This window comes from Protobothrops mucrosquamatus, unplaced genomic scaffold (genome assembly GCF_001527695.2).
Source record: "Protobothrops mucrosquamatus isolate PMUCROS unplaced genomic scaffold, P.Mucros_1.0 scaffold1259, whole genome shotgun sequence".
In the NCBI taxonomy this organism is placed as follows: Eukaryota; Metazoa; Chordata; class Lepidosauria; order Squamata; family Viperidae; genus Protobothrops; species Protobothrops mucrosquamatus.
Window position 1 is genome coordinate 61,563 of NW_015387465.1, and position 20,100 is coordinate 81,662.

The 20,100-nt window shown below is 39.2% G+C and overlaps 2 protein-coding genes across 2 annotated transcripts in view; one reads left to right on the forward strand and one right to left on the reverse strand.

Annotated features, from left to right (window-relative positions):
• LOC107292066 (solute carrier family 22 member 2-like) overlaps nucleotides 1–2,430 on the forward strand; it is a 29,076-nt gene extending 26,646 nt beyond the window's left edge. The window contains exon 10 of the mRNA XM_015821126.1: nucleotides 2,306–2,430. Coding sequence (XP_015676612.1) covers nucleotides 2,306–2,430 — 125 coding nt within the window. The remainder of the gene's footprint in view (nucleotides 1–2,305) is intronic.
• Nucleotides 2,431–7,082: 4,652 nt separating this feature from the next.
• LOC107292067 (solute carrier family 22 member 2-like) lies at nucleotides 7,083–19,760 on the reverse strand. Its single transcript, XM_015821127.1, has 11 exons — nucleotides 19,344–19,760; nucleotides 18,309–18,412; nucleotides 16,369–16,523; nucleotides 15,492–15,660; nucleotides 13,618–13,732; nucleotides 12,770–12,876; nucleotides 11,644–11,858; nucleotides 10,221–10,329; nucleotides 9,164–9,276; nucleotides 8,116–8,215; nucleotides 7,083–7,149 (listed from the first exon to the last, which is right to left on the reverse strand). Exons 1-11 carry the CDS (start codon nucleotides 19,758–19,760, stop codon nucleotides 7,083–7,085), a joined length of 1,671 nt encoding a protein of 556 aa, XP_015676613.1.
• Between the last annotated feature and the right edge of the window lie 340 nt (nucleotides 19,761–20,100).

A 20,100-nucleotide genomic window follows, 5' to 3' on the forward strand; every position in this document is an offset into this window, starting at 1 on the left:
TGCAGCTCATTAATACTCAATCGTGCACTTTTGTACTCACCCAGGGATTCAGTCCCATTGAACCTAACTGGAATTAGGTCTGTGTAGATTTGTATCATACAACAAATTGGCAGAATATGCAGGCAAGATATGCTGTTTGTGATTAAGATTGGAATGTCAAAGTTTCCAAAGTTGGAAACACAAAATAGCAATAGCACTTAGACTTATATAATATAAAGGTGATGTCAACGCTGCAAATACCATGTATTCTTGCTTTGACAATATGCAGAACTGTCTGGTATTTTTAGGGTTAATGCAGAGCAGAAGAGGGTGGGGGGGAAAGCCCGGGAAAGAAAGAAGAAGGAAACCTTTGACCTTCACACTAATTGGATAATGTGATATATGACAGCTAATTTAGGGAGGGAACATGCTGATAATTTAACTGCTCAAGAGGAAGAGAATTTCAGATCTTAGCATCAACTTTTGTTATGCCTGTGCCGACATTTTGTAACAATAAATTACTTTTAGGAAAATCAATGCCTGGAAGTTCTTTGAAGTGTTTCATTAGCCGGAACCATAACAATATGCTAAGCCCTTTCTAAGCAGTTTACAGAGTCAGCCTACTGCTCCCAACAATCTGGGTCCTCAGTTTACCAACCTCGGAAGGATGGAAGGCTCAGTCAACCTTGAGCCGGTGAGACTCCAACTGCCAAAGTGCAGTCAGCCGACAGTCAGCAGAAGTAACCTGCAGTACTGCACTCTAACCACCGCGGCACCATGGCTCAAGAGGAAAATATAGTTGGATTATGTGATTTAGGGAAACCAAAATAAAGCAGAAGACCATTTTATCAATTTCTGTCACTCCAAAGATATAGCTAACACGGTCTTCAAATAATCAGCACGTCTTCATGCATGGACACTACCAGATGGAGTATATAGAAATGAAATTAACTAAAAGGAAATGGAGGAGTTCATTTATGGCATCAAGACTTCGCCAGGTGCTGACTGTGGAACAGATCGCAAACTGCTCCCGTGCAAAGAAGAAGAAAGCCAGTCAGTTTCCATGATATGATCTTGAACATATACCAACTATTTTCAAGGAGAACATCAGGAGTCATTTTGAAGTCCTGAACTCATTGATAGAGAACCAAAAGAACTGTGGAATGAACTTAAAGAAGTCATTAAGAGATTGCCAAAAGTGAAGAGAAGAAAGGAAACTGAATAGAACAAGGTATGGAAATTGCCAAGAAGAGAAGAGAAACCAAAACCAAGTAAGAGAAAAATCTCAGAAAGAAACTTAATAAAGTATATCAGAAAGCTGTTACTTAACATCCCAGGTACAGATGCCAAGATATTACCTACTTATAAGAACCTTAATTACCAGAATATGACATTAGATCAGCACTCCGGTCATTACCAATTTGGGATGGAATGGAAGGAGGATGGAAACAGACATGGAAAAAAAAGATACCTGAACTAGTTCCAACCTTGTATTGAATGAATTGACTCCAATGGATATATTGTAGGCCAGTGGTTCTCAACCTGTGGTCTGTGGACCACTGAAGGGTCATGATGTTGTCACAAGGGGTCCTCAAAGGCTTGAAGAAATGTTATGATTTAAATTTTGAGTTAGGTCTTGGGAGTCCATGGCCATTGTCTGTGGCCACAAAAGGGGATGCATGGTGATGAAAAAGTTGAGAACCATTGTTGTAAGCAATTTGAAGAAGATCAAAGATGGAAGGAGTTTACTGAAGTACAGTATAGGTATCAATATTCAAGATGACATAAAAGCTATTCCCTATTTACAAGAATCTTTGGTCCTAGAAGGTGAACTTAGAGATTAGCATTCTGGTCATTACTAATTCGGAAAGCTATAGGAAGTGATGGAATACATGCTGAAATATAGCAAGCAACAGAAGAAGAATCTGTAAAAGTTCTAACCAATCTATGCCAGCAAATCTTGAGAACAACACAGTAGCCAACAGACTGGAAGAGGTCAATCTACATTCCAATACCCAAAAGAAGACTTAATAAAGTGTGCAAACAATCATACAATATCCTTAATTTCACATGCTAGCAAAATATTGATTAGGATCATTCAACACAAATTAGAGCTGTACATGAAAAAAGAAATGACAGATGTTCAAGCTAGGTCACCAGACTTTCAAAGGGACCCATGGTACGACAAGGTTAAGAATCCCAATTTTTAATACAGATAATATTGATGCAGCAAAAGTAAAAGATCCAAAATAAAATGATTGTGTGTCCATCTTGACAATATGTCATAACTCAGTTTCTGATGTTTTTTGTTATGTTTTATTCGTAGGTGTCATAGGATTGATAGCTGCTGGATCAGTGCTGCTTTTGCCTGAGACCAAAGGAAGCACCTTGCCCGAGACCATTGATGACATAGAAAACTTCCAAAAACCTGCATTAAACAATCAGTCTTGAAGCAAATTCAAGTTTAATTCTTTTTGAAATGTGTGTACTCAGCTATTGTCCATAAAAAGTCCATATCTAATCACTAACTAATAAATTTTTTACATTATACAGTCTTTCATTTGGACAGGTATTTTACACACCCACCCACCACACTTGCTTCTTTCATGGGTGCCTGTGTTAAACTGATGAGCATGGTCAATATACTATTTGCAGCATGTAAACAATAAAAATAAGAGGGCAGTGGAAATAATACTTTTTACCTGATATTTAAACACTGTATTTATGACTGGAGGTTCTAGATTTTATTTTAACTTTTGTAACTCCATTGAGTTTTCTATGTATATGCATACACTGTGAATCTTTGGGAGGTTCTTTGTAGTGCCCAGAAACAAGATAAACATCCTTTTGCAGGGAAAAGAGATCAATACATAAATAAATGGAAATGTCTATATTATACTGTTGGTTACGGCAGAGTTGAAAAATAGCCAAAGGGTTTAAAATTGGTGCAAAGTGGCAAGAGTTTGCCAGGACAAGTAAGGAAATTAATATGGGTACTTTGGTTCTGGAAGGAGTCAAATGTAGAGGAATGATCACCCTTGGAAATAAACAGAGATTAAGAGAAGCAGTAAAGGGCTTCTCACTGGATAGCTTTGAATCAGGAAGTCAATAATGGAGATGTCTAGAAAAAAGTGAAGGTTTATCCCAAAGAATGGAGAAAAAGAAACAAAATCCAGAAGAGATAGGAAAAAACAAAAACTGTAGATGCCCAAACAACATAGATTCTCAAAACTGGGTGAATCAAGGATGGAAAAAGAAAGAAATAGAATATTAATTAAGGAAAAAGGAGAAAAGGTAACATAAACAGCTAAAAGGAATATGAGCAAAGTCTTAAGGTAGGAAAAAAAGAGACCCTCCATGATTAGATAAGAGTTAAAGGAGGGTTTTTGTCTAGCAGGGTTCAACAAGGGTAGAGTGGTGCTGGGGGTGCAAAGATTCACAAATATAGTATCAGCTTGGCCAGTGCAGATGGACAGAGGCATCTGACCATTTCACTGTTGGGCAACTTGCACAGCAGATCAATCAGCTGTGGGAGGATAATAGCTTGGAGGACCAAGAAGAAAAGCAGATAGGATTCAGATGGGCCAGGCAGGAAGAAATTTACAAAATTTACAGAATAAGAGAGTTGGAAGGGACCTTGGAGGTATTCTAGTACAACCCCCCTTCAAACAGAAGACCCTATACCATTCCTGACCAATGCTTGTCCAATCTCTTCTTAAAAACTCCCAGTGATGGAGTACTCACATCTTCTGAAGGCAAGCTGTTCCACTGATTAATTGGGGAGATTAAGCAGCCTAGAAGAGAAGGGGAGAACTGCTCCATGAGATTTTTGCAGAGATAACTCTTTGGGCATTTTATGAGGTAGGTAGGAGGGAGAGTTAGCTTGTTTAAATATGCACTATGCCTTGGATGTGCTGCATGCTAAAGGCAACTGCTCAGTATATATGTGCAGGGATGTCAAACTCGTCACATCACGTGACGTGTCGCGATGTATCACAACCTTTTCCCCATTGCTGGAGCTGGGGTGGGCGCGGTTTCGGCATGACGCATCCCACCCGTCGACTGGCAGTTTGACACCCGGATGTACTGTATGGATGTAGGAACTGCTGGCTCTGAACAAGCTCCTCTGTGGGACATATGGAAAATCACCCCATTGAACTCAGTACCTTATTTTTATTATTGTTATTGTTGTTATTATTATTATTATTAATAATAATAATAATAATAATAATAATAATAATAATAATAATAATAATAATAATAATAAAGTTGGATGGTATCTTGGAGGTCATCTAGTCCAACCCCCTGCTTAAAATTAATCCTGTGCCTGTTTGATACTGTCTGTATATCTGTATGCTTATTGCTTTTCTATTGCCAATAGTAAAGTTGTTCTTGTCTATTCAAGAAGTTGGATATATTTTTTTCTTATTGGATAGCTCAAGGGGAAGGTGGGAAATCTCCTCTTAGAATCTCCTTACTGATAGAAAAATCAGCAGTAGGTTTAATTAAGGGAACTGCATTAGAGTTAGTAAGATCTCTGCAGTGAGGTTGGGGAATCAATTCCTTGGATTCGAGACCCGCAATTATGTTAAAACAGGAACTAGTTCTACTTCATAAGCTCAGGGTTTTAATAATCTTTTATTTATCCCCTCAATACATTTAAGTTCTGGATTGCATATTCACTCCCCCCCCCCCACTTTCACAGAATCATTCATCTCCTTTCTGGTGATCCAGCCAATTTTCTGGATTTCAGATGATGGTCTTTGGTTTTAATATGAGATAACCATGAGATTTCTGCCTTTTTAAAAGAAAGCATTTACCCTCTGCCCCTACAATTGCTATTTCCAAGCTTAGACTAGTAGCTTCTGAGCAAGATGCTAGTCTCAGGGGTACTTGGGAAAGGGGGAAAAGCATCCCCAATAACCATAAGCTGCTCTCTGCACAACATAAACATGCTTATGTTTATAGATCTTCCCAACAGGAGAAAGCAATTGGATTCCTCTCAGTGCATCTCCCCCAGCACATCATTTATGTAACATTTCTATCCTAGTGCCCAATTTTACTGAGAGAAAAAAATCCACCCAAAATCATCTCCAAAAGTGGGAGGTGAAAAGAATGGAAGACTGCACATACCAGTCCAGGTAGGCAGCGATATGTGTGTGTGCCTCTGGATACGAAATTGGGCTCTACGAAGATATGTTTTGTGTGTGGTTTTTGCATAATCTTCAAGATTCTCAGTTTTGTCAGGTTGCAGTCAAAGTTAGGAAGAAAAGAGTGAATCAGTACATTTTCTAAAGCACAGGTGTTTGAAACTTGCACTTAACACTTGGGGAAGAGAAATTAAGAGCCAGAGTAGATTGGGGAGTGAGGCAAATTGGTCAAAGCCGCCTTATTTACATGAGGGGTGATAGGTCGTCTGCTGTTTCTCTAATTTAACAGAATAAGAGAGTTGGAAGGGACCTTGAAGATCTTCTAGTCCAACTCCCTGCCCAAGCAGGAGAGCCTATACCATTTCAGATAAATAGCTGTGCAATCTCTTCTTGAAAACCTCCAGTAATGGAGCACCCACAACTTCTGGAGGCAAGCTGTTCCACTGATTAATTGTTCTAAATGACAGGAAATTTCTCCTTAGTTCTAGGTTGCTTCTCTCATTGATTAGTTTCCATCCATTGCTTCTTATCCTGCCTTCAGGTGCTTTGGAGGATAGGTTGACCCCCTCTTCCTTGTGGCAGCCTCTCAAATATTGGAACATTGCTATCATGTCACCTCCCTTGTCCTTCTCTTCATTAAACTAGTCATACCCAATTCCAGCAACCGTTCCTTATATGTTTTAGCCTCAAGTCCCCTAATCATCTTTGTTGCTCTTCTCTGTACTCTTTCTAGAGTCTCATTGTTTTCTTGTCTTTTTGAAATAATGGTTAAGCATATTTTCAAATGTATACTAAATTGTCGCCTCTCCCTCAAAATTGGTTGTAAAGAGTCAGTTTTGCCAGTCATAAACAGAAAGGTCTCCGGGTTGCAAAACTGACCATCCACTCACTGGGTGGACTTAGGTTAAGGATCCTGAGCCCCAGATTGCTCCTGAAATCTTGAGTACTGCCCTTCTCTGGAGGCTTCCAAAAGCTGCTATCAAACGATAATGTTTAGTGGGACAGAAGAACACATGGTTAACTACAAGTACTCCTTGTTTAGCAACTGTCTTGTTGAACAACAGATTGCAGTTATGATGGTGATGACAAAGTAACTTTATGGTTGGTCCTTGTATTTATGACCTTGTACACCAAAGGAAATTTGAAGTAAGATTATAAGCACAATTGCAGTTTTACTTAGTGGTTATTTTGCTGAATGATTGAATCATCAGTCCCAATTTTGATTGCTAAATGAAGACTACCTATAAGCAGAATAAAATTAAACTCTGGTGGATGTTTTGGGACTATGCATTACTATTTGGTTAGTGTCCTCTGGTTCATCTCCCCTAAGCCAAGGGAGATCCCTGGCCCAGAATGCTGGTTCTTTCTGAAAAGCTCTAACACAGATCTGTATATTAGGAACCCTGCTAACAGTATTGTGTATTTGAAAGAAATATTCATGAAAACGCATATACATTTGTGTGTGAGAAACAGAAAACATCAGCTGATAAATGAAACAGAACAAGACTTAAGGGAAAAAAATAGGAACAGATTGAAATCAAGCTTTCAAACAATGTCAATTTCTCTATCATATTTTATGTTATATTTCCATTTGAATGACTCCTTCCACGTATGGTTCCTTAAGTCTGCAGTTTTATCAACAGTCATATGGCTTATTAGATTCAACGGAGCTTATATATAAAGACATAATTTGCATGTTGCACCGTCTCTAGCCCAGTTTCTCCAATCCAAGAAATTCAAGCCAGATTACATAACTGGAGGGGAATGCTTTAAAACGTTTACCAGGACCACAGAATTCCCTGGAATGTATGACAGTCATAAGTGGAGACAGAAAGCAGAAGATATTGAATGTTTAAAGATTTCTGAGATAACTGAAGAGTTGTGCTTGTATCCACCCATTTGCTTTTCTCTCCTTACACATCCATGGAAACTTGTGGGGAACACAGTTGTTCTTCAGTAAGTTGACACATCTGAGTTCTGCACATGAAGATAAATCATTTTTTCTTTGGGCCTCCCTGGTCTATGGAAAGGAACCAAGAGATGAATGGGAACAGATAAAATAAATCAAACTGATAACCACAGCCATTTCATCCAAATTCTTAAGTATATTATCATAAGCTCATTGAGCAATTTATTCTTGAAAAGAAAAAAGAATTGTGTCTCTGCGTTAGCTGAAAATGTTGTGGAAGAAGTCCTTTAGATCCTTTATGATTTGCATGACCCCAACTTTTTTCAGGCTTTCACACTAATGATTGGAAAAGAAGGACTATTTTAAATTTATCAAGCTGTCCCAATGTCAGCCATCTCATTAGGGAAAATGTGAATTTGCTGTGGTAAGCTGTCAAAGTGGGCAGACGTGGGCCTCAGATGGGGACCCCAATAGGACATCTACCCCAAGAAAACTTCCTGAAAGTTCCCTGTGCTCCTTCAGATCAGTGTGGGTGTCTTAGGATGCTAAAGAAAATAATGTTATGAACAGCCAATATTATCTGCTAGACCAGGCAGCATGAGGCTTTAGGCTACTTCAAGGACCTGGATGAGAGCCCATAAGTGCGTTTTTTTTTCTATGTAAGCCTGAAAGTTTTTCAGAGGTGGGAAAAGACCTTTGAAGCACGAAGCTCTTGGAAAGTTATTTTTTAAGCTTTGAGGAGAGCTGTGCTGTTCACAGATATTTTAGTAAAATGGTTGGCGGATTTCCCTGATTAATTGAAGCTCTTTGCATTTTGGCCCACTTTAGGGAGAGAACGATCCAGGAAATGGTTTTAAATTGCTAGAATATTTTATCCTAGGAAGCTGGCCAGTTTTATCACAGCAACCAAACCAATGGTTGAGTCTTCATAAAGTTGGTCTCCCGAGACACCGTTTTTCAGGAGGTTAGGGAAGCTGGGTAAAAGAAACATTCAGCCTGCATCACCATGCAACCTTGTTTCCTAATTCTGAACAGAAAATATTCCTCTTTAAGAAATGTCACGACGCATGCCCATACCTGTGCAGATTTTCAGCATCATGAATAGTCTCAGGTAAAGTTTTCCCTTTGGTTTCAGGTAAGAGCAAAACCAGACCACCATCCACAAGGCCAATGACAGCTTTAGGCACAGAAAAGAAACAAAAGGAACAAGGTGACTCCTGTCACAGAGGTGGCGTACTGACCGTGCCTTTTCAGTCATTTAGTTGTGAATTAAGTAAAAATGCATTCCTGAAATGCATTATTATTTTTTCCACCAAGACTTTAGATATACTGTCTAAAACAACAATCAGAATTCAGACCAAACTGAATATCACCACAAAATTATATGAGGGAAAGAATTTCCAGACAAGTGCAAAAAACAAACAAACCCCGGAGTGTGGATAGGCAGGTATTCATAATCCAGGCTTTTTTCGCAATGAAAAATCTTAGGCAGCCTTCTTTTTAAAATAAATTCATAGGGAGTGCTTAGTTTGGCCTCTGATAGGGTCTCTTAAACAATGGTATCAAGGTTTTTTTTTTAAGATTATCCAAGGGCTGCCCTGCTCATTTGCCAGATTGGCTGACTCACAAAAGCTCACATAAGGGCAAGGGAGAAATTGGTTTTAAAATTGGTCTTTTCACTGGTGTGGCTTGTTATTATGCCAAAATTCAGGGCTGTGAGGTGATAGGTCATTCTGATCTAACTCCTGGCCTTTTCTCATAATTCTTGTCCATGCAATTCTTCCTCCCTAGATATCTTTAATGACATGCAGTGTCTTTCCTCTGTTTGGCAATGTTTATCTTTTTGCAGATGAACAGGAAAAAGTCCTGTTTGCAGCCAAGAGTCACATTATGTAAATCATTGATTAAGCTGAATTGCTTAATAGAACAAGATACAAATTCCATTGCCTTGACCCTGAGATTTAGAGATTTTTTTTTTAAAGAGCTTGACCAGAAGTCCCCCAAGGCTGTACTGTTCTGCCAGGATATTTCTGAGACACAGGAAGAAATCTGAGACTTGCTATCACAGCAGCACAAGTGGTGCCCTTATTCTCAATCACTCAAAAGAACAAAAGGTCATTCTTACCAAAGACGATAAGTGGAAGTTCGTGCCAAATGTTTGCCAGCCTATAGACAATGAACGGAGTTATGATCCCCCCAATATCACTCATGGAAGAGCAGACAAGAACCCCCAGGTTCCTTTAAAAAAAGGAAAAAAAAAGCAGGAAAAAAACCTTTATCAATAGTGTGTTCAAAGGATTCCAAAACAATGTGGATATTTTTTTTAATCGGCCATATTTCTCAGGCCAGTTCTTTCGTTTTGCTTGGAGAATCTATCAAGCTTTTTTTTGGGGGGGGGGAGCACCATTCCCCTTTTGAAACTAAATAATTGAGAAAAATGTTTATGAGCTTGGTATGCATCAGACGTTGGCTTTGAATATCAAAAGCTACTTGAGCAACAATAACAGAATAACAGAGTTGGAAGGGACCTTGGAGATCTTCTAGTCCAGTGGTTCTCAACCTGTGGGTCGGGACCCCATTTGGGTCGATCAACCATTTCATGGGGGTCGCCAAGCAAGGCTGTCCGCCATTTTTTTTGTCTGCCATTTTTTTTGTCCGCCATTTTTCCCCCTTTTCCAGTGGGTGCCTTACCTCCCTTGGGCTGGGCCAGCTGGTGGTCGGCCTGCTCCGTCTCTGCCACTTGCCAGCTACGCCTCGGCCGGCGCAGGGGGCAGAACCACACATGCGTGGCGCTCCCGGGCAGGGAAAGTCCTCGACTTACGACCAGTTGGGTAGTCCTCGACCTACGACCGGTTTAGTCCTCGACTTACGACCGGTTTAGTCCTCGACTTACGACCGGTTTAGTCCTCGACTTATGACCGGTTGGGGTCGTGGCATTAAAAAGGTTGAGAACCACTGTTCTAGTCCAACCCTCTGCTCAAGCAGGAAATCCTATACCATTCCAGACAAATGGCTATTCAGTCTCTTCTTGAAAATCTCCGATGATGGAGTAGAGGCAAGTCATTCCACTGCTTAATTGATTTGTCAGGAAATTCCTCCTTAGTTCAGCCCAACCAAACCCAAAAAGGTACAACAAGGTTCATCCCAACCCAACCCAGGATAACAGAAGAGGATTCACTCACCTGAGGAAGGTTGGATAGAGTTCTGCATTGACCAAGCAAACCATTTCATAGCACATGGTAATACCCAGCCTGCCAAAGCAAGATGCAGTCATTTTTAGCCAATAGAGATCTGAAAAGATATTGAATGATATCCTCAGCTTCATCTTGTCTTTTAACTTCTTGGGAGGGGGTTGGTTTTGTACTTTTTTTTTATGAGTGGGAGATGCAGAAGTGGTAGAGGAGGTCATACCTAATTAGGAATTCTACTTTATTTGATAACAACTCAAATAGCATGATATGATCAGGGAATAAGGGATTAAGGGATAATATATAGGCATAAACCCTCCAAACTGCATAGAAATAAATTGCCTTGTATTCTGGATTTGGTGTGTTCTAGATGACCCAAGCAGCTGCTGTTTTCTTTGTTATTTCTCTAAATACATGCTTATATAATGGATATTTATATATTAGATACTAAAAGCGTATAGTACTTTGTGTACTCAGTGGTGTCTACTTGTCTGGAAGATCTGGCAGGAGACCAGATCTCTCTGTCTATGAGAGAGAGGGCTGCTGTCTCTCAGGACCCAGGAAGAGGGTCTTTTCTGCCTTAATGCCTGCCTTCTAGATACCAAGACCCATGCTGAAATTAGATTAGTCTTTCACAGAGCACTAAAAACTTGGCTTTTATCTTCAAGTCAAGGGGAGCGGGTCTGATAGCATGGGTAAGCTTAGTGTTTGTGACTCTTCTCAGCTCCTATTTTTATGTCATTTTTATGATTTTTTTTAACTCTGGTTGGTTTTTTCCCCTGTTTTTATTCTGTTTTAACTGTGAGCTGCCCAGAGTGATGTATATGAAATGTGGCAGCCTATAAAATTACTAAATACATTTAAAGAATCCAAAGCATGCACGGCATTTATACATAGTTCCAGGCTTCAAGAGTCAAGTTTACCCAATAGACATTATGCAAAGCACATGCGGGGGAGGGGAGGGCAACAATTTTGCATGTGTATGACACAAAAGGATGGATTATACTTATGAAGCAATTGGGATGAAGGAAGGGTGGACAAAGAAATGTCTGCCTGACTCTTTCCCGATTGGACCACTTCATTTGCAGAATGGTCTCCAAATTCTATTTCCCCTTGCCCATGAGAGGGAGGGGAATGGTTTATGTATTATATTTTAATAGAAAAAAGTTGCAAAGAATAGCATTGGATTAGGAGAGAAAACTGACATTCTGAACTTCTTCCACACGTTTCAGCTAGGAGTAGACAATTTGAGCACAGCCAGGGGTCTTTGGGCTGCTTCCCCTTTCATTCCTCACCACTAGCCATGCTGGCTGGGGCTCATGGATGTCAGAACTCAACCCAACTGGAAGGCCACTGTTGTTGACCCCTGGATTAGAGAGAAAAGGGGGCCTACCCAGTGTATCATTACCACACTCACCTTCAGGAACTAAGGCAGTAATGAGACAGGCAATTCCTGTCATAAAATTTGCCACAGCCCAGGGAAAACGGCGGCCTATACGGTCAACTGTGACTATGAGTATAATGGCAGCAGGGAATTCCACAAGAGCAGAATAGAAAAAGTCCAGGTGAATATTGCCTCCACCAATTCCCAGATGCATGATGAGGCCCTGATACACTACAGCGCTGGTAAACCTAGGGAAAGAAGATGAAGCCAAGCTTTGGGTTTTTTTTTTTCAAAACGTTATTCAAGTCCTATACTGTATTGCCTCATGCCATTTTCTAAAGCTGAAAGACAGTTTGAAATTAAACCTGAGTATAGTTTAATGCCAAAGAGCTTGAGAATTAATGCATATAAAGTGTACCTGGCTATCTATTGACATTAATGCCTGGACACATTGCATTATAAAAGCAGGTTTGCTTCACACCTCTTTAGCCATAATGTGGTTTGTTTCATTTCGGCTTAGCATATTGTTGGGTGAACTTAAGCACTGTGATTTGTAAAGCACATTTTGTGGCCTAAAACAGGGGTATCCAACCTTGGCAACTTTAAGACTTTTGAACTTCAATTCCCAGAATTGACAGTGGCTGGTTGACTGGCTGTGGCATTCTGGGACATGAAGTTCACAAGTCTTAAAGTTGCCAAGGTTGGACATCCCTGGCCTAGAATGTAAAATTTGCTAACTGAGATGAATCACTGAACTGTAGCTAATCAAACAATGGCTTACCACAATGTGTAAATCCAGTCAATTAACTAAAGATCTCTGCTAAGTGTAGTTATTCCTCTCAAAAATTGTGGATGTGAAAGGAAATGGATTGTTTTCATGAAGAAAAATTGAGCCAAGACATTCTGCTCAAGTAATAAAGGCTAGCCTTTTCCATTCCACAGTCACAAGCTAAACAAGTAGCAGTTAATTAAATTAAATAAGTTGTTTAATTAAAGTTTAATTAAAAAAGAAAACATTCTATTTGATTCTATGTTTGATTTCAATGCTCTCTCTTTCGGTTTCCTATTGCCATTCTTACTATTTCTGCAGCCTCCCCCTCAGCTGGTCAGCTACATGAAGATGTCTTTGGACCTTTTTTAAAAAATGAACTTTTCTTACCAAGTGTACATTAAGATTAATGTATGTTTCCTTATCTGTGGTGTTCTCACCAGGTCTATAAAGGAAGGGCTAGGCTTATCGCTTATTTCTTCCTCAGGCCGAAGTTTCTAGGACAAAAAAAAACAAAAACATTTTTCACTGTTGGAGGTAGTTGAAATCATGGTATCAGAGATTCTGGTGAGAGGACTTAGCTTTTCAATTTTTTAAAGTAAAAATACATAGAGAACACAGCAGTCAGCTATATAAAAAGGGAATGTGTCCTATTTTGTAACTCAAATGTTTTTCTGTTCTCCATTTCCTGACTGACAGCAATTGGAGTAAAGTGCCAATAAATGAGATGATTTTTTCATCCTCTCCTCACCACAACAGCCTAATCTGTCCATAAAGTATTTCCCAAAAGCTGTTGGGCCCTCATGAATGGATTTGTACTGATCTGAGTAGGGGTGGAATCTCTGGAAATCAGACTTCTTACACACCTAGGGTGGAAAATAATTTTCCACCAGCCTCCTTCTACAGTCACTTCCTTGTGCAAAAGTCTTACCTAACCAGGGTTGGGTTTTTTTGCTCTTTCCATGCTGTTCATAATGATGTCCATTGGAAGCAATTCTGTTGGAATAACTTTTGCTTTGGGGTTACTAATACGTTGATCTTATTTATTTGCTATTATATTTATACTGCATTCTCCATTCAAGAAACTCTAAATAATATACAGCAATATCTACTCAGAGGCCACAGTAGGGTGAACTGAGGCAATATATCTGCAAAGAATACTTACAAATTATTTCGGAATGTTATCTGCACAACATACCACTCCTGGGATAACTGTGCAAGGAGATAGGTCTGATTACCTCCATGGATGGTGGCAGCGTCTTTTGGTTCCCCTTAGCAATACGTTTAATAATTTTCAGGGCTTTGTCATTTTCCTGCTGGGCTAACAACCATCTTGGGGATTCTGGAAGACACCTGTAAAACAGTGTATCTGTGTAACATTGATGGTAACACAAAATCAGGGTGACATAGGACTTGTCTTGAATTGGTTGAAACAAGATTCAGCTTCTTTGTGTAAGTGTGTAGCATCTGTCCAAGTTCCCTTTTGCACAAGTTCCCTTTTGTAATATCTTGTCCAAGTTCCCTTTCTGCAACATGATGAAACTGATGATAGAGAATACAAAGGTAGTCCTTGACTTATAACCATCTGTTTAATCTCTGTTCAAAGTGATGAAAAAAGTGACTTACAACTATCAGAGGGTCCCCATGGTCATGCGATCAGAATTTGAGCCCTTGGCAATCGACATGCATTTACAATGGTTGCAGTGTCCTGAGATCATACGATGACCATTTGTGTCCTACCCAGCTGGCTTCCAACAATCAAAGTCAATAGAGGAAGTTGGATTCATTTATCAACCAGGTGCATCACTTAACAGCCATGGTGATTTGCTTACAAACCATAACAAAAGATGATGGTAAAATTTGGCCACGACTCCTGCAACAATCATCTCACTTAACAATGGAAGTTCTGGGCCCAATTATGGTCATAAATCAAGGACTACCTGTATGTTATTCAGGGTTGGAGTGTCAGGAGTTGTCTGGGTTTGACCCACCAAGGTCATATCTGTCATAGAATGTAGTCTGGAGGAAGTGCATTTCAGAGGAGTAATCAGCAAGTCAGTTCAATTAGTTTGTGTGAGAGAAAGAAGGTGAAGACAGGCCCTCCCTAATGGTTCCCAAAGTATATGCTTCATATAGGGAGCGGTTTGCTTTAGTTTGGTAAATTCTGTCTATAGGTGTGGAACAATAAAAATATCTACTTAGAAGAATTACTACATGTCCTTCTTGGTTCTTGGAGCCTGACATATCTCAATGCTATGATTTTGGAGAAATGAGGTTTGTCGGTTAGCTGGGGAATGTATAGTGGTCTGCCCTATCAGTGTTGTATGTGATTGGGTGAGTGCCACTGTTTTCCATGTGATTGACATATTATTTAGTTCTTGTGATGTTGACGCAGTATCATCTGCTGCTCATCTGGATATTGTTTAAAGTTACATCAGAAGACACTATAACAGGTGGCACCACATCAGTATAACAAAAATAGCTCAATAATCACATAGAAAACAATAAAATGCAGCAGCATAGACTATCTACTCCCATGTAAGCAGTTTTCACAATAGGCAGAAAACCTCACTTCTCCAAGATCATAGCACTGAAGATGTTACCTAGGTAGGACATGAAACTTCCACAAATGAAAAGCCAGCTTAAACTCAGCTCTTACAACAGTTCTTTTCTAAGAGCTTCGCATGGATTAATATTGCCAATCTTCAATGACCTTTCATAATTAAAGCATACTAACTTGGAAATAATTGACAAAATATATTTTGGAGTGCACAGAACCGTGAGCACAGCACCTATCTGCCGCTCTAAAGCACCAGGGCTTTTCACAGGATCACGCAGCTGCCCTCTGTAGCTATCAAATGACTGCAAGGAAAACCACAGCTGTTTTAAAGATAATTGCTACATTCGTTACCCTTCAAGTTCTGAATCCAAAGTATTATACACATCCCTAAATTAACATCTTGGAATGTTAAATTTGGGTGACACAGTCAAAGCAAAACTGGCAAAAGTGCAATTTAAGAAAATCCCCCCCCCAAAGGTTCTTCTTGGTAACAATATTTTATGTGCATTCTTGTTTTTCTTCTGTTTTAATTAGAAGGGCAGCCTTACTTACCAATAATAGAGCAAAAAGAAGAAATTTGGCAATGTGACAGCGAGCTGAAGCCATCTCCAGTGAGGAATTCCATAAGCAACAGCAGCAAGTATGAGGAGTCCAACACTGAAGGCCACTTGATAAACAATACCAACAGTTCTTCTATAGTTCACACCAACAAACTCTGCAACTTTGAAAGGACAGAGGAAATTAAACATAGCACTGTATCATCATCGTCATCATCATCATTGGAAGGGAGCTCAGTTTTAGTCTTCTACATGCAGTACTCAAATAGGAAAGTTTCCATTTTTTTAGAATTCAGAATTCAACTTCTGTAAAACGGGGAAGCACATCTTTCTATGACATCATCAAAAGTATTCAATATATTCCTGGAATTTTATGAACTTTCCCAAGATGAAAACGTGCACACTATGCCACCAAAGCTGTCCACAAGAGAATCAAAACATTCACAATTGTGGGACCTGAGCACCACCCCTTTTTAAGGTATATCATGACATACTTTATGGAAGGGGAGGGCTCAGATCTCATGGTTGTGGCCAACACCTTCAGTGTTTTGACTTCTCCCTGCAAATATTCCTACATCTCACTTTATTATTTATTATTTATTAATACTTTATTAATTGTACAAAGCATCTTCTATGAACAGGAAATAAGCAGCTTTCCATATTAGCAAAAGCTACTACTGGTACATTCTGAAATAATGAAAAAACCTATATGGCAACTTTTAATTCAATAAATGAAAGGTGTACCCCATCTTGTTAGATGGAAATAGTAATTATTTTATTTTAATTAATTAACGTATAAGGGTAGGGTGAGAAGCATGCTTAATGTACAATAGTCTATTATGCAGTATTAACTGAATATTTAACACTCTTACTCAAGATATAACCTGTTAACCAGCCTCCTTTGCTGACCGTTCCTTGTATCAAGCGAAAAACCACTACCCATGTGTAACTAGGGACAACAGCCACAAGAACACCAGAGATAGAATTTATTAGGATGGTAATTAGTAAGCACCGTTTTCGGCCAAACCTAGAGAGAAAAGACATTGCAGTCATTATTATGTACTTGAAAAGTGGAAGGGAGATGAACAGTATTAATGTTATGGAAGACACAGAATTATTTTCCAATGAAACTCTAGATAATTTTTTAAAAACTCATTAACTTAGAACAGTCTTCTTGTTTGGGAGTGCTGTGAGGTGGAAACATATTGAAAAGATTGAGAGATCAAAGGCCATCTATGTTCAGACTGGAGGCAATGCAATGCAGTATATTATTGCTGGTGGCATCCCCGTGTCTCTTCTTCAGGTCTTCTTAAAACGTCTGTGTCAATGCTGCAAATACTGTATATTCTTGCTTTGACAATATGCAGAACTGTCTGGTATTTTTATAGTTAAATCAGGCAACAGTGAAAGCCCGGGAAAAAGAAACCGGAAGTAAATCACATCTTCCAAGTTAATTGGAAGATGTGAACCATGACCCCAAAATAGGGGCGGGGAAAAATGCTTAGAATGTATGTGTAACGGAAAAGAATCCAGATCTAAGCATGATGTCATGTGTCTGATTAACAAAACACTTTAAATGACTTTCAGGCATATTTTTTCCTAAAAGCATTTATTAAGGTTACAGAGACGTCAGTACGGCATGGTGGAAATGCTTAGATCTTGCAAAACCCCACACAAGCTATCCAGCTCCAAAATCTTTAAAAAGTTGCTTACTTTTATGAGATTACTTCATTTACTGTATTTTTTATTGTTTACCATGAACATTTACATTTATTACTGTATGATTGTTATGGTGTTGTTGCTAATCTCCAGCTGTCCTTGCAGATTATGACAGCATGCAAATAATATTTTCTCTTCTTTTGCCTTCAAGTCGGTGTTGACTCCTAGTAACCAGATGGACAAATAAGTCTCTGCAGTTTTCTTGGCAAGATTTTCAGAAGCGATTAGCCATTGCTTCCTTCCTGGAGCTGAAAGAGAGGGCTGGCTTTGGGCCTAAGGATGAGAACAAACACCACGAGGGGGGACATGATAGCAGTGTTCCAATATCTCAGGGGCTGCCACAAAGAAGAGGGAGTCAAGCTATTCTCCAAAGCACCTGAAGGCAGGACAAGAAGCAACGGATGGAAACTAATCAAGGAGAGAAGCAACCTAGAACTAAGGAGAAACTTCCTGACAGTTAGAACAATTAACCAGGGGAACAACCTGCCTCCAGAAGCGGTGAATGCTCCAACACTGGAAGTTTTTAAGAAGAGACTGGACAGCCATTTGTCCAGAATGATATAGGGTTTCCTGCCTGAGCACGGGGTTGGACTAGATGACCTCCAAGGTCCCTCCCAATATTATCATCATCATCATCATCATCATCATCATCATTATTATTATTATTATTATTATTATTATTATTATCATCCCAGTTTCTAGCTTGATGCCTTATCTACTACACCAAACTGGCTAAGTAAAATTTATTAGCCAAACTAGCTAATAAAGTCTAATTGGTCATAAATCATGGAAGGATGCCACAGGAAACAATAGGTCAGACCACTTTATTTCCTGTTGGCTGAATGGATTTTCTTTGAACAAAGTAATATTTAGATTGCATAGAATCTCTTTGGATCTAATGAAAGGGCAGATAAGGGCCAACTGCGAGAGCAAATATTCTCACTTGCTGAATACATAATACAACATTCTGTTCCAAGTGTTAGTTTTCCAACAAAAGACAACTTTGTTCTAAAGAATGTCTCTGCAGCTTCCTCTTTTCTTCGGAATAGAGAAACAGTAAACACTACAATTCAACATGGAAAATCTCACTTACTTGTCTGCCAGGTAGCCAATGCTTACGCAACCAAGAAAAAAGCCCACATTCACGCATGACTGAAATAGATCCAGTTTCCAGGCATCTTTGCACACCAGGTTAAACTGAAAAGATAAAGGGTGCTGGTTAGAGAAAGTACATCAAATGTACGCCATTGTTTCAAATATTTTACACAAAAGTAACTTCCTTTTTAAATTTAAGACAGAATAGCAAAAATATCTTTCCTTTTTTCTTGTTGGGTTTCGGGAAAAGGCCAGGATATTGTGTTTATTCATGATTCAATTAAAAATCTGCCCCACCTTTTTTTGCTGTATATAATGTTCAGAGCATTTAACAATAACATACAGACATTAAAATTAAGACATTAAATCTTATAGTTTAAAACTACATCAGCACATCTAAGTTGTCCTGTTATGATCCATGAGTCTCCTTTAAACATGACAAAGGTTGAATCTTCGTCATGTAATTCCAAATTCTTTCAAGGCAATTATTATTGTCTTATGCCTCCTTCATTAATATTTGTCCTCTCTGAATACATTTACTCAATATCATCTTTATTTCCCATTTAACATCTGAGGGCTTTTAAAAAATACCTCTTTAAAACATCTATACAGGATACACCAAAAGTCAACTCCTTAGGCCAATCACAATATGTTTTATTAATTACAGGTAGTCTTTGATTTACGACTGTAATTGATCCTGAATTTATGGTTGTACGTTAAGGGCGTCATAATGTGCCTGATTTTACCACCTTTTCTGAGGTGATTCTTAAACTCAATCCAGATGACTAGTGCATATTTTGCTTGATGTCTAAAAGATAATGTGGAAATAATCAGTAGATCTACCTTGGGACAGAGCTTGTCAGCTCTTTCATTCCAGAAGCCACCTGTCTAACTTCAAGAGGCAATAACATCTGGAGAAGAGAAGAGCCTTTGGTGTCCATCTCAGCTGGCCAAAATGGCTCAGCAGAGGTTTAGCTCTTTACAGTAGCTTTATCACCTAGCAAGTAATTTATGATTATTGCAGGGATCTTACCTCAGTCACAATGGATGATCCATGGAAATCATAAATCCAACCGTCTTGGCATGCAACAACAGGAATGTGGCTGATATTGCTGTCAGCAGTGAAAAAATTAATTGGATTTGTGCAATTGAGCCCAGATACATTCCAGTCCACATTGTATCTCTGGCACTGGCTAATGAAAACATCCCCATGGGTTTCTTTCTTTGGAAGGGTATGATTCAGCTCCTCTTCAAGGCTCCAGCCACATCTGGCTGTTAATTCAGGAAGCCCAGCAGTCCGGCAACGATGCTCAGGAGTAAAACCTAAGAAAACGATACCAACATAGATGGGTGTGAAGGCAGCAGAGAGCAAACACAGGACAAAAAACGCTCTTTTCTGGTACAAGTCAAACTCTCCAATGTGCTCTAGAATGTCATCTAAGGTTGGCATTCTTGCCCCAGGAACAGGTCACTCAAAGTGACAGCCTCACAAGCATCTCTCGACATTTTGTCGGCGGCAAAATTGCTTAAATTAACAAGGTGGATCAGACCAAAAGTCACAGGGAAACCATTAATTTACTTTGTAAATTGACAAACCATGCATGCAAACTTCATTTTTAATCTGCTAATTCACATTACACTTGCAGGCTCACGTCCTACACGTTGGGTGATTTTTTTATTGTTAAAATTACCACTCCAGTATTAACTGTTTGATATAGTCTTCCCTTCAACCAGCAGCATATATAATACAAAGATCTGCAGGAATGAAACATACACCTCTGGGAGGAGTC